The 19,083-nt window shown below is 39.0% G+C and overlaps 1 protein-coding gene across 1 annotated transcript; it reads right to left on the bottom strand.

The window, feature by feature from the left end:
- Positions 1 to 628: 628 nt before the first annotated feature.
- LOC135475861 (polycystin-2-like protein 1) lies at positions 629 to 17,766 on the bottom strand. The gene is given in 18 exon segments (XM_064755809.1): positions 629 to 2,328; positions 3,351 to 3,370; positions 3,911 to 4,097; positions 4,527 to 4,863; positions 6,181 to 6,297; positions 6,702 to 6,835; positions 7,535 to 7,585; positions 7,587 to 7,755; positions 7,955 to 8,136; positions 8,326 to 8,562; positions 9,107 to 9,190; positions 9,192 to 9,270; positions 9,522 to 9,746; positions 10,230 to 10,483; positions 10,839 to 10,969; positions 16,582 to 16,663; positions 16,665 to 16,696; positions 17,124 to 17,766. Coding segments are annotated over 16 exon segments (2,547 nt in total). The 5' UTR covers positions 17,422 to 17,766; the 3' UTR covers positions 629 to 2,328; positions 3,351 to 3,370; positions 3,911 to 3,962.
- Positions 17,767 to 19,083: the final 1,317 nt, after the last annotated feature.

Below are 19,083 nucleotides of genomic sequence, written 5' to 3'. Positions count from 1 at the left end.
CAGCACATCAGCATCAAGCTGAAGTTTGTTAGCTGAACTTGGTACAAGGCAAAATTAACACAACAACAATACAGTGTGCCTCTGTGTACAGCCACAGTTTAGATTGCTTTTGTAACTGTTTAAATAACAGATATAAATTGCCATCTAACATGGCTTGATTTAATTCAATTTCAGCAGAATACCCCAGTAACTGATTCATCGTAATTGTTGTAAAATATCACATTACGATTTTATTGACCTGTTTGGACAGAAACATATTTCTTATGCAGTGGGCAACATAAATAAAGTTACTTCTGTAGAGGTTTATTCTTTGTGGGCAAGCAGAGGTAATCATACAAACTTGTTTTAACTGCAAAGCTTCTTGGACCATTTTCATGATTTACACATCAATGAGTTCAAAGACAATTTAACATTATTCAACATGATTTAATAATTAGCTATCCCTTATTTTCAACTAGTTCATTGCAATGTTGCTACCAAGGTCAACCAAGCCTAACACAGGGAACTGATAAATATACATGTACAAACAAAATAAGACATACTGTAGTTAAGTACTAACTAAGCCATAAAGAGTCAAAAATCTACAGCAATATTTTATACTACTTACCAAAAGCAATCAAACAGTGAAACTTCATGCATCTTATAAAAAAAGGTATTCTTTTCTCAAAATGTAATAATGGTTACCTATCTAATGAACATAATTTATGTAAATGATATTCATAGATCATGTTACAAAACAATAATAATAATATAACATACCCTTTATTAATACAAAATGTAATACCCTTCTTAAAATGAGATTGTGATTGAATCATTAACAAATTTGTACATCTAAAAAGAGCAAATAATGATTATGGCACTTAAAACACAAGGGGAGACAACTCAACACCGCCAGCATAAATTCATTACAAACTAGTAGTGTTTGATTTAAAACTTTAATCTCAATTCATTCTTTTCAGCTACTTGATTCTAAGGGAAACTTCATGTCTCAGCTAAACACTGTATAGAGAAATTAGAAGAAGCCAATTTTCTTCTAACATACATGTAGGCTAAAATGCCCAACTATGTTACATATACATGTGCAGCAGTTTTGATTTCAATCAGCAGTTAATTTCAATTATTAACAATTTGGACGGCGGTCTTTTAAGTTACTATGTTATAAATGTATAACCAGATCTTTCTCTCCATTCTTGCTGATGTTTCACAACATCTTTATGAGAAAATCTCCTATCATGATTCAAACATAAATGTATCATGTTGACCTTGATACTGAACGTGTTTTGAAAAACACAATCAAAACACAAACAAGTCATCAATTCGAGTGTACAAATTTTGAACATCATCTAAATGAAATTATCACAGGTTTCGCTTAGAACTGATAACAGAGCCTTGTCTGCTGATCATGATCAGAGTCATTCAGCTGGTATCACACAAGTACCCTTCAGAGAGGAGGTGTGATAATCAGCTGGTATCACGAGGGCCTTTGGAGGGGTGGTGTGATGATCAGCCGGTATCACACGAGGGCCATTCAGAGGAGTGGTGTGACGTCAGCTGGTATCACACAAGTACCCTTCAGAGAGGAGGTGTGATAATCAGCTGGTATCACATGAGGGCCATTCAGAGGAGTGGTGTGACGGTCAGCCGTAATCACATGGGCCCTCCCGAGGGGTGGTGTGATGATCAGCTGGTATCACATCAGGGCCCTTCTGATGGTGAGAAGATCAGCTGTATCACACAAGAGCCCAGCCGTTCAAAAGTGTATTAGCTAATACTGCTATTAAGTTATCTATTATATTTAAGACCATAGCTAAATTCAGCAGCCAAAACAGTCGTCTAAAGTGTGTGTATAACAGCAGCATATTTAGTTCATACTGAATATACTGTTATGCAAATAGTTTCGGACTATGTACTAAATTGAAGATTTGCCTTAAAGTTAAATCTGGTACTAAGTCTTAAAACAGTTTTGAACAACTGGGCCATAGGCCCAGCCAGGGGGAGGCATGATGATCAGCTGGTATCACATCAGGGCCATTCTGAATGGTGGTGTAATAATCAGCTGTTATCACACGAGGCCCCTGTGCAGGGAGGCGTGATGATCAGCTGTATCACACTATGGCCTTGAGGAGGGATGGGATGGCAGACTGTGGCCAAGAACTCCCAACACAGAGAGATTAACGGTGATGAGGCACTAACACATGTACAGAGAGTGACGAGGCATTAAGAGGTATATCACTAGGCGTGAGACAGGAAAACCAGTGGTCCAGTCCAACAATGGTCTACGGAATGTTCACATCACACATTACTGTGGGCAACTCGCTCGAAGAAATCCTGAAATCAACAAAATCATCAACTGTTGATTTAATATGGATAAAAAACACTTCATATACATCTAAATAGACACAAGTATTTGGGAAGCAAGGCCAACAAACAAAAATACCTACCACGACCTGTAGGACGAGGCCCACAGCCAATGGACACAAACCTGTTAATGTCAAATCACCATTTTAAAATACTGATGTACAATTAACTTCAATAAGTTTTTATTTAATCTCAACTGATAGAAAAGCAGACTAGTAGTTCTGCAAGTTGATGAACTGCTTTCAAAGTTCAACTCGGACTCCTTCACATTCATCCAGCTGATCAGAACCAGGAAATGAAAACCTGCCGGCTAAACTGTTCATTAGCAATTTCTGTTCTCAATACATGCCAATCAGTAAATCTCAACAGCACACAGAAATCTACAGCTGTTATTGTACTCACCTACACATGCTACACAATACACCATACAAAATAACTATGACATCATGCTTAAACACCTCATCGCTGTGGCAAATGGTCACAACTGAAGCACTAAACAAGAAAACTAACATTACAATATAGTGTTTAAAGTGTTTTGCTGTGAATTACCGCTTAGCAAAGATCCAGGGTTAAGGTGAGCACTGTGTGGGTGTGATCAGGGAAGTGAGCCTATAAGGAATGAAGTGTGTTTGCTATTACTGTTATTGACATCAGTATTCACCTCAGAATTGTCATGTTAAAACGGTCAAGTAACAAGGCTTTAGGGGTGCAAATTGCTGAAATGGCCCCAGCGGGTGGGTTTAATTGAAATTTAATGTTCTGTGTGATGTTAATTATGGTTAATGGGAAAATAACAGGATGCTTTGGGAGTGCTGTGACGTCATACTCAAAATGCAATTGGTTAGGGTTGCCTTGCATTTGCATTGTCAACAATCAATTTTAAAAAAATGGCATTAATGAGTTAACAATAAAAAAACAAAAATGATGTGGTAAAAATGAAACCAAAAATAAATGCATCTACCACAACATCAAGTGTATATAAATGCAATTACCTCTACACCTCCGAAGTTTGCTGAAAAGTTAGCAATTGATACCAAATAAATATTCTTGTAACACACTAACACATGTACTGTAGACTTAAATCATTCGATCACTGTTCAGTGCAGTTCAAGGAAATGAACATAAATTTAGTCCTTGACTAACATTTTCCTGATTGTAAGAGTTCTATCGATAAATGAAGGTGCTTTAAGGTTTGGCTTGGATGGTAAGATGATACCTTACTGGAAAATGTACGTTTCAGAACCAGAAATAGTATTTTGCGACATTTATTCGCCTCCAAAAAGGCAATTTTGCGGGAGAAATTTTAAGTTAGTTAGCGTAAATAAGTCAAGACCTAAAGGTCAAATACAACAAAGAAATCTTGCACGGGCAGGAACTGTGGTAGGCATCATCTATTCATCAGCTACACATGTGATCTCCACGAGATATCTCGGCAAACATTGTCACATCCATCTGGCTTAGAATAGTTCTCAGATGTTAACTGACTATGTATTTATTTGATTGTTGTCTAACATCAAACTCAAGAATTTTTCACTTATGTTAACTGACTTACGTTATTCTGCCCTGAGTCTCGCCCGGATCTGTTACGTATTGCCCCTGGGCCACTACCTGCTGCCACTGGGGGAGCCGCCTCGGGCACTGGTAGGGCCAATTGAGGTTTCTGAATCCCACCGTTCCAACTCTTCTCTCACTAGCCTCTCCATCTGATCTCTCTTCATCTCATCACTGTTTCCATCAGACTGCACACAAATCACAAAATACAACTCAATGACACCTTCAACCAGTTAAAGGAATCAAGCACTGTTCATCAGAAATATGACAATGTCTTTCTTTAAGGTGCTTTAAGTAACTTTTCAACGTTTATTTACCTGAGTCAGCACCATAAATACTTCTCCAAACTATCTGGACAAGACTACAGCCCACGTTACTAGAGCTGGATTTAAACCTTCGACCTCTTGGGTCAAGACCTAAAGGTATGAAATGTGGTAGTCAAGGCAACTGTGAGTTATTATCGAGTATCCTTGCTTATTTTCTAAACATACCAAAATTGTAATTTGCCTGAACTTTGCAACAACATTAAAGAGGTTTTTGCCCAGGGTTAGGGTAGAAAGTGATGTTCGTAATTATTGCTGTAGACAGAACTGATCAGTTCTGAACATTCACTGTACCTCCGTGATGCTATCTAAAATTTTTCCCATTGTTTCCCTCCTCTTCATTTTCGCTTTTTCCATTGCCTCCAATTTAACTAAAACTGCATCAATTTTGGGAGACTATGCTGCCAATGGAGTGTCCATTCTGTCGACTCTCCGCGAGAGGACTGTGAACTCTTCATATGACACTCCGCTTGATGTGCGCCCAGTTCTTGAGGATTTTGTACCACTGTCTTCATCATCACTGTCATCACCGCTGTCCTCGTTAAAGCTGACACGACTGCTGGATCTTCGCGTGGTGCCGGGACGATGGGCATTCTCTTTAAGATCATCGTATTCCTTATTCAGAGCAGCCGAAAATGAAGACAAATTGTATACATATGTTACGAACGGTAACCAGAAGCATACTGTGACTATCATGAACACAACATTTCTGTGTTTTCTTTACACGCATTCCACAGAAACATCCTGGGCATTATAACACTGCCAGACCATAATGATCACACACACGACCAGACCGTAATGATCACACACACGACCAGACGTAATGATCATACATGACCAGACTGTAATGATCACACACATGACCAGACCGTAATGATCACACACACGACCAGACCGTAATGATCACACACAACGACCAGACCGTAATGATCACACACACGACCAGACTGTAATGATCATACACACGACCAGACCATAATGATCACACACACGACCAGACCATAATGATCACACACACGACCAGACTGTAATGATCACACACACGACCAGACTGTAATGATCATACACACGACCAGACCATAATGATCACACAAACGACCAGACTGTAATGATCACACACACGACCAGACCATAATGATCACACACATGACCAGACCGTAATGATCACACACACGACCAGACCGTAATGATCACACACACGACCAGACCATAATGATCACACACACGACCAGACTGTAATGATCACACACACGACCAGACTGTAATGATCATACACACGACCAGACCGTAATGATCACACACACGACCAGACTGTAATGATCATACACACGACCAGACCATAATGATCACACAAACGACCAGACTGTAATGATCACACACACGACCAGACCATAATGATCACACACATGACCAGACCATAATGATTCACACACACGACCAGACCGTAATGATCACACACACGACCAGACCGTAATGATCACACACACGACCAGACCGTAATGATCACACACACGACCAGACCATAATGATCACACACACGACCAGACCGTAATGATCACACACACGACCAGACCATTAATGATCACACACATGACCAGACCGTAATGATCACACACGACCAGACCGCAATGATCACAAACACTACCAGACCATAATGATCACACACATCGACCACACCATAATGATCACACACGACCAGACCATAATGATCACACACACGACCAGACCGTAATGATCACACACACGACCAGACCATAATGATCACACACACGACCAGACCGTAATGATCACACACACGACCAGACCGAATGATCACACACACGACCAGACCATAATGATCACACACACGACCAGACCGTAATGATCACACACATGACCAGACCGTAATAATCATACACATTGAATTTCAGTCAATCTGGACAAGTAATACTTGAGCAGTAAACACACCTTCTGTTCACTCAGATCAGCATGCATACGCTGCTGTTCGCTCTTGTCCAAGATTCGATCCCCATCCTCATCATACTTAGCAAACACGGCCTCAATCTCAGTATCGGCATACCCGCGTCTGTAGAGGAATAGCAAACACTGGGATTACCTAAGTACTGAATGATAAACTCATTTCTGTAAGACATTTTTACACAGACACTGTTCTTTTATTTATCCTTGATTATACTATATTCCTTTTGAGTTTTTTTTTTTTTTGAGACCTTTTGCTGGGGTATGAAACTCTGAAAGCTGTTGCTGAAATTAGTCAAGTTAATTAAAATCCTCACCCATGTGCATTACCTGAAGGTTACCCACCTTAAGAAAATGTTTTAGACTATTTTGCTATACAGTTTTTCAAAATATGGTCGGGAAATCTACAAATTTCAGTGTCAGTAACCACCACAGTTACCATGATACATCACATCAGGTTCTGTGGAGTTGAGCACTGTGGGCACACAATCAAGGTAACATCCCCTCCCTTACCTTTTCAGGTCATTTCTCCACTCCTCAAAGTCCAGTTGTTCGTCATGGTTAATGTCTGCAGATTTCAGAGCCTTCTGGATGTCCACAATCTTGTCCCGCTTGAAATTCAGTTTGTCCAGCATCTTCTGATAGCCCTGTCAACATAGTCAGTTCTGTCAATTCACTTTCAATCATGGCCTAAATACTCAGCTATTGAATGTACAACAATTATGACCATATCAGTGCAGAGACGTGTGTGACTTTGGTCCGTGTTTATTTATCTGACTGGTGCTTTATGCTGTACTCAAGAAAACTCACTTATACAACAGCAGCAAGCATTATGGTAAGACAAAACCAGACTCTGAAACCTACCACCATCCACAACCATCTATGACCATACTCAGATTTCTGATGGGTGGCCTGAGAGGAGGACAAAACTTTGGTCAGTAGATTTGATGATTTCTTGCATACTGTACTTCCCACATGTACATCCATGAAATGTAAGCTAAATTGGCCAGCAGGAAATCTAATTTAATGATGTATTGACAGCAGAAAGAAGGAACATGTGGATAATAACAGCTGATGAAAGAAGGGGGGGGGGCTTTAACGAATGCATGATTATGTCTTAAAGCCACATTGGCAATGTTTGTAACAATGGGGGGTTCATATGATCATCATACACCATCATGTGTGTGTGTGTTGGGGGGGGGGGGAGTCAGGGTATCAGAGGGTTGTTGATGGAACATCCACATCTAAATTGCTAACTGACCTTATCTTGGCTGTTACGTACCCACCTATTGCCTCTTAACTGTTCAATCGATATTTATGTGTGTGTAAATACCATTTGTTCTTACCCTCTTGAAGTAGTCTGCCATTTCAAACTCGTTTTTCTGGCTGGCAATGTCAGCCTTCCACCTCGGAGTAGGTGTCATTAATGATGGCAAGGGAACATGTTGATCAGCACGAGAAGACGAAGAACACATAGAACATGAAGTAGAGAGGTCCAATCACACGGTTAGCATTCTCCAGCTCGTGGAAGTCGAAGTCTCCCAGCACAATACGGAACAGGGTGAAGCTGGAAAACATCCACAAATCAACACTGGTCAGCAATATTTACTTACGATTCAAATGCACAAAACTTTAAACTCTGGTCTATGTGTATGCTTTAAGGTATCTTTTAACACAAACTAGAACCAGACGAGTGAAAAACTCTGCTTCACCCTTATTTTTCTAACATAGCCAGCCCTAACCCTGCATCTGAGATATTGACTCACATGGCGCTTGGGAAGGTGCTGAAGTCCTTGACTTGCGTGCCAAAGATGAGGTAACCCAGCTGAGCAAAGGCCAGGAAAATGATGAAGAACATGACAGCAAAGCCAGCCAAATCCTTTGCACAACGGGCCAGTGTAGAGGACAGCTGGGTCATAGTCTTGTTGAAGCTGATGTACTTGAACACCTGGAGGAGAACACAGAAATAGTCATTAGGGCAGGGATTTGTTACCCGACAGAGAGCTAACAAGTCTGAGTGAACCACTAAGGAGAAAGACCAATTTTCAGTTCACAAGAGCATAAAGCAATCCTCGGGTAAGATAAAGTTTTAAATATTATAACACTGTCACAGGGGATCAAAACCCAACTGTCTTACCTTGACCCAGGCGAAGAAGACAGCAATGGCCATGATGTTGTTGAACTCAGTCTGCCAGTAGGACAGGAACTGGAAGTCTAGGTACTTGTTGGGGTTATCCAGGAGTGTGTTCAGCTTGTTCTCAATGGTGATCGTCCGATAGATGTGGAACGCGATACACACCAGGGCAATCAAGATCACAATCACATCAACAATGTTCCAGAAACTCTTGAAGTAGGACAGCTTGTGCTTCTTGATCTGAAAACAGGATGGAGTTTTGGACGAACTTTTCAATATATACATATGACTTATGGAGAAGCTGGTTTGTGTCCAAGCTTATATGCTGACAACAAGAACAGCCAAGTCAAAGGAATTTCTTACAATGAAAAAGTGAAGGCTTCTTTTTGACCTTACAGGGGCAGAAAATATTTGCGAATGAATGACTGTATCAATTTATTTATCTCACAAGTGTTTTATGCCATACTGAAGAATATTTCACATATACAACGGCATCCTGTGTTATAAATGGAGGAAACCAGGCAGACCCCGGGAAAAATACATGTCCACCCGCAGGTTGCCTGCAAGACCTTTCCATGTATAAACACAGAGGAAGCCAGCATAAGATGGACTTGATCTCACAGACATCGAATTGGTGATATGCTCCTGGGTCATTATGCTCTGCTAGCACACTAGTCACTAGGCCACAGAAGTCCAAACTAGGCTGTGCCAGAAGAATTCTCTGCAGAGTTTTATTTCTTCTGTCAGTGGATTACTGAGAACTACTTCCAACAGAGGAACATACCTCCAGCACCTCCTCCACAATGTAGTAGATAATGAAGAGCATGAAGATGCATTCACAGGCCATGACAAAGTAGTCCCCGATAGAGAACGTAACGAATCAGCTTCACAGTCCGGAAAGTCCATGATGGAATAGCGCCACCTGTGGCTGGGAACTCCACCAGAAGCCTAAATAACACATTAACACAATGATGACACAACTAGTAACACAACAAAATCCTTTAATACCAATTATAATGCTGCATATAATTCAGTCATTCAAACAAATGAAGGGAGATAACTCTGAAAAAAATCATCTGAACTGTACAGATGTTTACAGGCAAAGTCATTAAGTATCATTTGCTTTCACTACGTAGTTTGCATTTTTTCACCGTGTCTTAATTCAGTTAAGGTGTGAATAATAGAACCTTTGTTCTTACGTGACGGCACAGAAAAGATTGATGTTGGCATTGTAAACAGTGAAGTCAATGAAGACTGCTCGAGTTCCTCTTGTTATCCACAAATTGTTGAATAAGTTCTCTATGACAGCTTGACCATCCGCCTTCCTGATGGGCATGTCCTGGACATAGCCCCCTCCCCCATACCAGGTCAGCAAGCCCCAGTGACTTGAACCGTCTAGATCCTCCTCACTCTGATAGACCCACCTGTGTTAAAACAGATATTAATAGCTGCACAATAGTCAATGTTATCAAAGGTAGCTGGCAAAAAAAGTGTAAAGTACCCTGAAAAGGTTAACAAACTTCATTTGCACGCGAAATGAAATATATGTAAATCCATTTAAAAGAGCTGTTTTTCAAGTGAATCACTTTATTTCCACCACAATTTCAACCAACTTATTGCTATTTTAGAGGCAAATAAAAAGGACATACAATATTATTTTCTGGTGCAGAAACTTATACTTTTCCAGAAAGATATCATACTACCTTCCAAACCAAACTCAAACCACCTTTTTAAGCTCAACAGAACTCTCAAAATCAGGCAAAACAAGTAACTTAGTCAACTTAGTAACTTAGAAATTTTAGATTAAAGTACGAGGTCAACTTTCTTAACATGCGAAATACTTCTTCACACAATTCAAATGATTCATTTATGTAAATTTATTTCTTGACAAAATGTACAAAACCTACGCTGATTCATTGTGGTCTTTTCCTGGCACAGGCTCTTTATCCTCTATACTGGGGGCATAAGAGTCGTAGCATTCTCGAATGACCTGAGAAAAGTCTTCATGAACGACACAGGAGTTGCTGTGAACCTTAAGCTGACGGATACGTGGTAAACCTAGCAGTTTGTTCTCGTAGTAGATGTAGCCTGTCTCTGAGAAGTTGTCATTGTTGTACCAAGTTTCCCAATACAATCCCTTGATCAGAGGGCTACGGGCAAACTGTAAGCAGTAATGATCATAATGGATAGGAACAACACATGAGAGATACCGCCTCTACCATGAGTATAGTATGTAAGGGTATAAGTTCTGATGTAAGATATAAAAATATAGTCAAATGAAGGACAGTGAGTTAAATGCTAATTACAGTGATGCGCACCCTGACTTAGACGTGTAACAAATGAATTCTATCTGGTATAAGTAGTAAACCTCTATAAATTTTCACAAAACAAACTGTCTCTTGACAAACATCATTTAACATAATTTAATTCTGCACAAAACTACCATTTCAACAGTATACTCCATCGTTTGTCTTAAACTTACAACAACATACATGTAGAAGAACAAATGTACTGACCTTCCAGAACTCTTCTGTGTTAGTGATAGCCCTGAAGGAGCCAATGCCACCTTCTGCAGTCGTGTCCAAAAACAGGTCGCTCATCACCTTGGTGTAGTAGTACATGGTGGTGCTGGTCATACCAAATGTGACTGAAACACAGAAATATGCATCAACAATCAACCGGCTAAAGGAATGACACAGGGTTATGCCGTTACGGATATTCTTCATTTTTCAGTTAGTCGTAGGAAACGTCAGAAATCAAAACTGTGGTACCCCTGCCAAGAAAGGAAACCTATGAACACAATTCTATACCAGTGATCCATACCTCTGCTTTGTGTTTTGAGAGTGTAGTAGTAAGTCAAAAGTACTACATCATCGGTGGCAAAAAGCCATGGATTAATACAGCAAATGTATCAAAATGTTCTTCATTTATTACAATAAAATGTATTTCCCCTACTGTGAAACCCTGTTCTACTATTACTAATTTGAGTTTAATGTCAAGCCATGTGCTACAAACACATAAAAATACCCAGAAACAAAAGTTGAAACTGTTAGAGATTCCAACGTGAGCAACAAGTGTAGACTGAATTAACATGCACATGAGTAACACAATTTCATGGGAACAAGTTTCACTAAAAAAACATCCCCCAAGAGCTGTGAAATGGGTCTATTGCTCTTCTTCTATTTTTGTTTTTCTTGTAACTAATGACCAATTGTCTTCTAGTACAATTCATTGGTCTTCTCCACTGACAAAGGCCTATCAGTTATTCTGTCTGTAATTGAGGATCCGGCCTAACCGGCTGACATGACTTTAAATAGAATGCATTGCACCACACTAACATAATATTATATACTGTAAGATTGTAGACATTTTCATGAAATTTTTTTTGCACCTAAGTCGTTAGTCTGAGCCTGAAAATCTTCATTATTTGTACCACTGTCGTATGTGGCAACATATCAAGGCATCATATCGTAATACAATACATGTTTTCATCTTTACATTGTACAGTTGTATCTCAACAATACACATATGGCAAAGAGACATAAAATACATGTACAATCTCTCAACCTTCTTTTCAATTTGTCCATGTCCATCACATATAGCAAAAGATTACTAACAACTCGTTCCACAATTTAACAGATAACTTCTTCAACAGATCATGAAAACAATAAGTTTGTTGGCAATCACACAATTAAGAAGATCAACTATTGGGCAGAAACCCAAGGGGTCAAGTAGTGCAACAAATAATTTTCAGAGGTACCACAGTACTTCCTACTTTTCCAAGAGAGGGAGTACTGGGGAAGCCTACCACTGTACACATTTTTTGGAAATACTCAACACTTCACTATTTTGGGTCCCCATCAATCTAGAAAGTGTGATGTTCATTGAGTGAACAGGCTTGAGAAAATCGAAAGACATACAGGTGCATACATAATATTACATGTACAGGCCTACAAAGAACTACCGATAAAGAGATTCTTGTAGTTACATATAGGACCACAAGTATATATATATATATATATACATACAGATCCGTGGCCCAGAATTACAACTCGTTATAACATTCTAGAATAAATTAATTATTTCAGCTTTTCCTCACGAGGAATGAATCTGGAATGACACTCATAGGCCTACATTTATTTATTACACCTCTACCTGTAGGACTACTGGGTTTATTCCAGTAACTCACTCACTGACAATTTTACCTTTTCATTTTGTTTTGATAGCAGGGGTTGCAGTATAATTTCATTCTACTTGCCTAATGCGACTGCTAATGTTTTTTTACCTATGTAAAACATTTCTGTCTACACAAACAACTGCCTATATTAGAAGACAAAAATTACTTGCGCTTTAGTTATTGGTAGTATATAGTATAAATCTAAAATGTTTCTGAATACTATCTGTTCTCGTGATCGTTGTATTTCACTAGCTTCTCTCCTCACAAGTCACCGATTCCATGTACACATTGGAAACTGGACCCTCGATGACACTTTACAACAGCACAAATAACTGACTATCGGTGTAGAATTAAAACCATACATTGAGAGCGATATTAGGAAGATTAAATGCAGTACAGTCGCAGAACTTGCTGTATAGTAACCCAAATGTCAATCTTTTTTAGCCTTTGCTACATCTTTTTCATGGCAAACACTATAGAATGTCACAAACATAAATATCACAGTAGTCATTCTCCATGACTGCGGGTATTGGTATATGACCCTTTGCTGTAACCTTCAGTTTCTGAAAACTATCGCATCGTGGAGAGCGCCGCACATGTAAACTACTTCGGAGATCTACTTTCCATGTTGACAGGAACTGTTTGCTTTAAGTCTCCCAAGTATGCTATACCTCTCAGGAATATAGGCATACACACAAATCGTCATGCGTATTTTAGAGGCGTATCATCTAATTTTTATCTGTTGCACTGGGGTCAAGGCCAAATGGCCTATCCATGGCCTGATAACTTCCACATTCTTTATTTTCAACATTTTGGTGACTAACAAAGCGCTCAGTTGCCGTTAGGAGCTGTTAAATACATGAACATAGGCAATCTTACATGGTGGAAATCAAGGTAGCGAATGGTATATGACATTTACCGTCACTATCCTCAAAAATAGTGTGAGCACATTCGATATCCTTTCGTGACACAAAACTAAACGAATAATAAATGAAAGCATGATTCCAAACATAATTAAATTTTTATTCAATGCATAATCATAACACATAAATACCAAGAAAACAATGAAGAAAAGATCACGAAAGGAAGCAAATATTTGACCATAACACACGGTTTACTGCGTTAAGCACACTGACGCATCATACTTGGGTAAAACTACTTCTGGCAATTTCTTCACAATTTTTCACACCTCCACATGACTAATTAAGCAATATGAACTTATATAAATATTGGTGGAATGATGTAAAAACGCTGGATAAGAGCATCACTTGAAGCTATAATACATGTGTGTCAATGATGGGTGGTCTTGCACGACAAAGTTAGGCAAACCTGGGGGCCATTGAAGAAGGCTTTGGTTTCTGTGGGATCCTCACAGACTTTCAAAAGGGGCACCGATACAATACAAAGCCCTTAAGACTTAGAATAGCCATCCAGATTCTTTCTGATCCTCATACTTTAACCCTCCTTTAGAAAGGCAACAGTTTCATAAGGTAATAGTTGGCCCCCTTTGTATAAGTGAAATATTCTTGAGTACAGCGTAAAACACCAACCAAATAAATAAATAAATCATAGGGAAATATATTAGCTCTCCTTCAGTTTGATACAGGAAAGTCAACTGATAAACTAGTCCCAACTTTCATAACAGTTGACAAGATGATCAATAGTTGGACAGTATATATGAAAAACATATGTGAATTTAATAATGTATTCAATTTCATTTAAGAACTTTTCATCAGATCGTAAAACTTTCACCCAATAGTGTGATTAGTCTCAGCTTAAATTACTGTTTCAAAGTAGAGTGGTCATAGACAGATGGCCTTATATGGTGGTGTAAGAGTAATGCCACATGTGTAATTGGTGTATTACACAGAGAGGGGAAATTTTCTCACCCTGAGCAACTACCCAATCACCATGGTTTAATCAGTATGGTACAAATGATTTATTGTCCAATCCAATCACAAGGTGGCTAACTGCACGCCTGTCACAACACAGGCCAATGCTGATGTGCATCAAGCAGGTATCTTGGCACTATGCCTGAAGCAGTTAGGTACTAAACCCAAGTTAAAATGTCAATATTATTTATTGATCTTATTGACGTGGATAACTAAAAGAGATTCAGCTCCAGTTTTGCACACAATAGACTGAGTTTTTCCCCATCAGTCTATGGCATTCACACAAACACAGCTCTTCAAACCGTCCTGGGACACCAGCAAAAATCAATGTGTTTGTCGTTGCTACCTTGACTACAACACAACTTCACCAAATTATTGATGTCAGGCTCAAAAGATGCTTTTGTTTCTTAGTGCACGGTCAAATCATACCTGATACCAGAGTCTATTGTTAACATTCACCAATAATAGCTAACTGCTAACAAAGCATGGAACTGCTCAAAGCAAATTATATGAAAATCTTACTTAGTCTGTATTAACTGGATATTATAGAACTTGTACACTATATGGCTAAATGTCAGTCAGTGCCAAACAGATGGTTTTAACACAGTGGAGCATCACACAACTAAGCAATATATCCATCATGTACTATCTTTCTGTAAATCTACATTAACACCCATAATGTTGAAAATCCATGGAGCTATACTGCTTAATTAAAAGCATTCAGGAAGTGTGAACGCAATACAAGACAGACCCCTATCCATTTGATCCATCAGAATAATATTTCTGTTAAAGTCAACAAGAAAATAGCCATAAATGTGACGAAAAATATCTCCCAAAACTCTCAATATCTTAAATAATAGGTGTTAATATGAATTTCTGCACAGTCTGCATAGTCACTTTGCTGCCTTATTATGCAAACAGCTACATGTATCAGGTTGTTCACTAGATCAACTAGATTTATAAACTTTTTTAGAGTGAGGTACCCCATTTCTTCTAATTTTTGGGACACCTGGTCTGCTCATTTTTGCCCATGCATATATATAATTGTAGCAGAAATTGAGTGTCTTTTTGCTCACATGGTTGGGTCATCTAATGAACAACACACTCATATCCTTAAATTTCCAAAAGGCTCGTAAAGAAATGTAATATTCTACTTTCAACAATACTAATAACTGTCCCAAAAATTAAAAGAATTAGGGTAAAAGTGACAGAATTTGACTTCTAACCACCACAGACCTGAGCTTGTCAAGAACCTTACAGAGGGTTTTGCATTTCATTCTGAATCTCCTTTTTTATTCTCCATTCATAAAAGGTTGTTCAAGTAAAGTAAAATAATCTTTAAGCATGTTTAAATGTTAAATTCCAATGAAATGGATAAACTATTCTTTAGTCTCACACGAAAACTAACCGTAAACACAATGCACAAAAATACTTCCACGCTTTCAATTATAAGAAAGTCTTATCCCAAAATTAGAAGAATCAACAGGTTATATTTTGTATGGTTATATTTTGGACGGCTATATCATCTTGTAGTCCATATTCTGAGTGTGGATGCACATGCAAGTTTTTTATGTCAGTTTCACATTGCATAATAGGCAATGATTTACATGTATATATTTAAAAAGTTTGTGGTTTATCTTGCACAACATTCATATCAAGCAACACCACACTAGGATAGCAACAAAATTGAATATCTTGTGATCTCTGAACAGATATATGTAATCCCTTATAATTTTGACAGATTGTTGCAAAGACAACACACTGCCATGGCCCATTCCATTTCCATGTGACTTCACTCCCTTGCAAAGGAATATTTATTTATTTATTTGTTTGGTGTTTTACGCCGTACTCAAGAATGTTTCACTTATACGATGGCGGTCAGCATTATGGTGGGAGGAAACCAACCGCATTGGTGAGAGGGTTCTGGGTTATTATGCTGTGCTAGCGCACTAACCAACTGAGCCACGAAGGCCTCTGTACAGGAATAGGGTTGGACTATAATAAGGAGGAAAATGGAAGTGGTCAGGGGCACGGATGAGGGCAAAAGGGTGACATGAGAGGATAGGATTGGGTGGGGGGGGGGGGGTCAAAACAGAATTAGCAAGAATTCTGATCTGTCCTCTTTGCATATATCATTTATGATCGTCTATGTGATGAAAGAAAACAGGCTGACTGGACAATGTTACTTACTAACACAGACCACCACCAGGAACACCAGGTAGACAATCAACTCTCTCAAAGTTGTCTTCACATGAAGTTCTCGGTCCCCCCTGAGTTTCTTCTGTGAAGCGGGTGGCCCACAGAGCTAAGTAAAAGGCAAAAATATGTATCAGACAAAAGTCATAATTTTATCATTGATGGATGTAAAAATAATTAAGAATAATCAGTAAATAAAAGACTTAGAATAACAAAATGTAACATGTTCTCCAACATTACCCCACATGCTGAGGCACATAAGCTTCAAAATGCTTAAATGAAAGGACTTATATAAAAAAAATGATAACATATACTACAACAAACTGGAAAAGTCATGTGATATTAAATAAATAAATAATTAAATAAAAAAGAAAAAAACTATGACAAACAAACAAACAATTTGACAATGTGGTGTCAAAGATTTACTTATTGCTGTTTACGTAAGTTGTCCAAATTTGTTGACAATGAGTGTATATAAAGTGTCAAACAGTGGAAAACTGTCAATGACTGAGTGATGAAATTATCAAGGTGCTTACATCTCAGGCCACGTTTGAAGTAGCCCCAGCATCCTGTGGACTGTCGTACAGCTGTATCTGTCCGTCCTGAGGGTGGTCCTACATAATTGTCATTTTCCATGGGTTCCATTCGCCTAGCAAAAGCGTCCGAGGGGTCATCATCACCCCAGGCTTGGCGGGAGTGGGCGCTGTCAGGCCGCCCACTGCTAGATCGGTTAGACAGACGGTCCATCTCCAACTCGTTTTTATCCAAGCTTTGACCGAGAGCGCCTCCGCCGCCGCTATTATGGCCCAGTGGACTAGCTCGCCCAGAGCTCATGTTTGTTTAGTAATGACGTCCTTGCCGTTACCTTAGAATCCGCACAGGTCTCGGCCCGCAGCCAGCTGAATGACTATGCTTCTTCGATGAAGGATGTCGTGAAAAATTGATTCGGAGTCAGCGCATTACAATGGCTTCCTCCTCCCAACTCTCGTCTGACGCCACGCTGTCAATAACCTCGGGTTCTCGCTGGAACACTTTAGTTTTACCTGTCCGATCGATAATTTCATCAATAACTTAGTTCGCAGACATTACCACCCAACTGGCATTTACTAATTTCACCAAAACTGATGGGCGATCGCGTGAGAATAAACAATTCATTAAATTACTTCCATCGACCTACCCTCTCACTTTCAGCTTGTTTGTAAAACTTTTATCACTAGGGGGCGCTACTGTGCCATTGTGCCCCCAGTTGACCTTCGAAGATGCACATTCTTCGCATGTTGATAAAAAAGAAAATAAGTGCCCAGGAATTCTACATATAAACCATGTGTGTTGCGTAAAAATGTCAGCGATATTTAACGTTCTAAAGATAAAATCAGATGTACTACTATTAAAAAAAAAAAACCATAATAGTAGGCTATATAGTTTAGACGGCATATCGGCCTACTAGGGTCTAGGCCTAGGCCTACCTATTATAACTTTGTCTTACCTACACAAGGGCCTATATCCTATGACCCGTCTTTTATAAAGTTAATACTTGACTATGTGATCAAATCAGAATTATAAGTCATATCGTATAGGACAAGGCGTACAATGTACGGCAAGTTTTGCGTTAAAAGGCCCTACTCCACCACTGACTTAACATGCATTCAAGATTTTAGAGCGTTCCTATAGAGCTGAACGTATAGTCCCTCTGATTAGCTGTTTCTAACTGGCCTACATGATATAAATTATGCATATAATGAATTTCGCCTGTCGATTTCTTATGGGCCTACATATTTTTTAATTGGCTGGCTATTTATGCTGCAGGTTGGCCAGTTTATAGGCTTGTGGGAGGTGTGATGGGTGTGGGGGTGGGGTGTTGGAAGGGGCTATATGTGTACCGTCATAAACCCAAGATATCGGACCTGTAGGCTATGCAGACCTAAATACTTGGATAAAAAATATTTGAAATAATTTGACAGGTACGTGACTCTAAAACGAAAATTTGAGTTTTAAGGGATATGAACAAAACTGTGCAAAAACAAAAACAAAAAGACAAAAAAAAAATTAAAAAAGAAATTCGAAAATATGTCTTAAAAACTTTCGGTCAATTTGTCGGAAAGGATAGGACTATAGGCCAACTCATCTGAAGAGTACTGTCACTGCACAGGAGAAACTACCGCTCCGTACGACAAACTCGGTGAAAAGGGGGAAAAACGTCCAGCACAATTAAGGATCACTGTCAAGAATTACACAGTCAATATTCCAGACATATCGTATTTCCAGGCATATCTGAATGATCTAGATAATTAAATTTTGGTTGTGAATCAAAAAGGTCTAGGCTTTCATGGTTTATAGGCTCCTGCGTGCATGAGGATTTTCAATGCAGACGATGTAACTAAATAACCTGGTTTACCGGTATAAACTATATTTAGACGGTAGAAACCTATACATGGCTATCATGTTGACAGTGCGTGACACGCATAGGCCTACAAGGGTTGATATGTGCATATTGGA

This window comes from Liolophura sinensis, chromosome 1 (genome assembly GCF_032854445.1).
Source record: "Liolophura sinensis isolate JHLJ2023 chromosome 1, CUHK_Ljap_v2, whole genome shotgun sequence".
Lineage (NCBI taxonomy): Eukaryota > Metazoa > Mollusca > Polyplacophora > Chitonida > Chitonidae > Liolophura > Liolophura sinensis.
The sequence above is the reverse complement of the archived record's forward strand: the minus strand, read 5'-3'. Positions and strand labels throughout refer to the sequence as shown.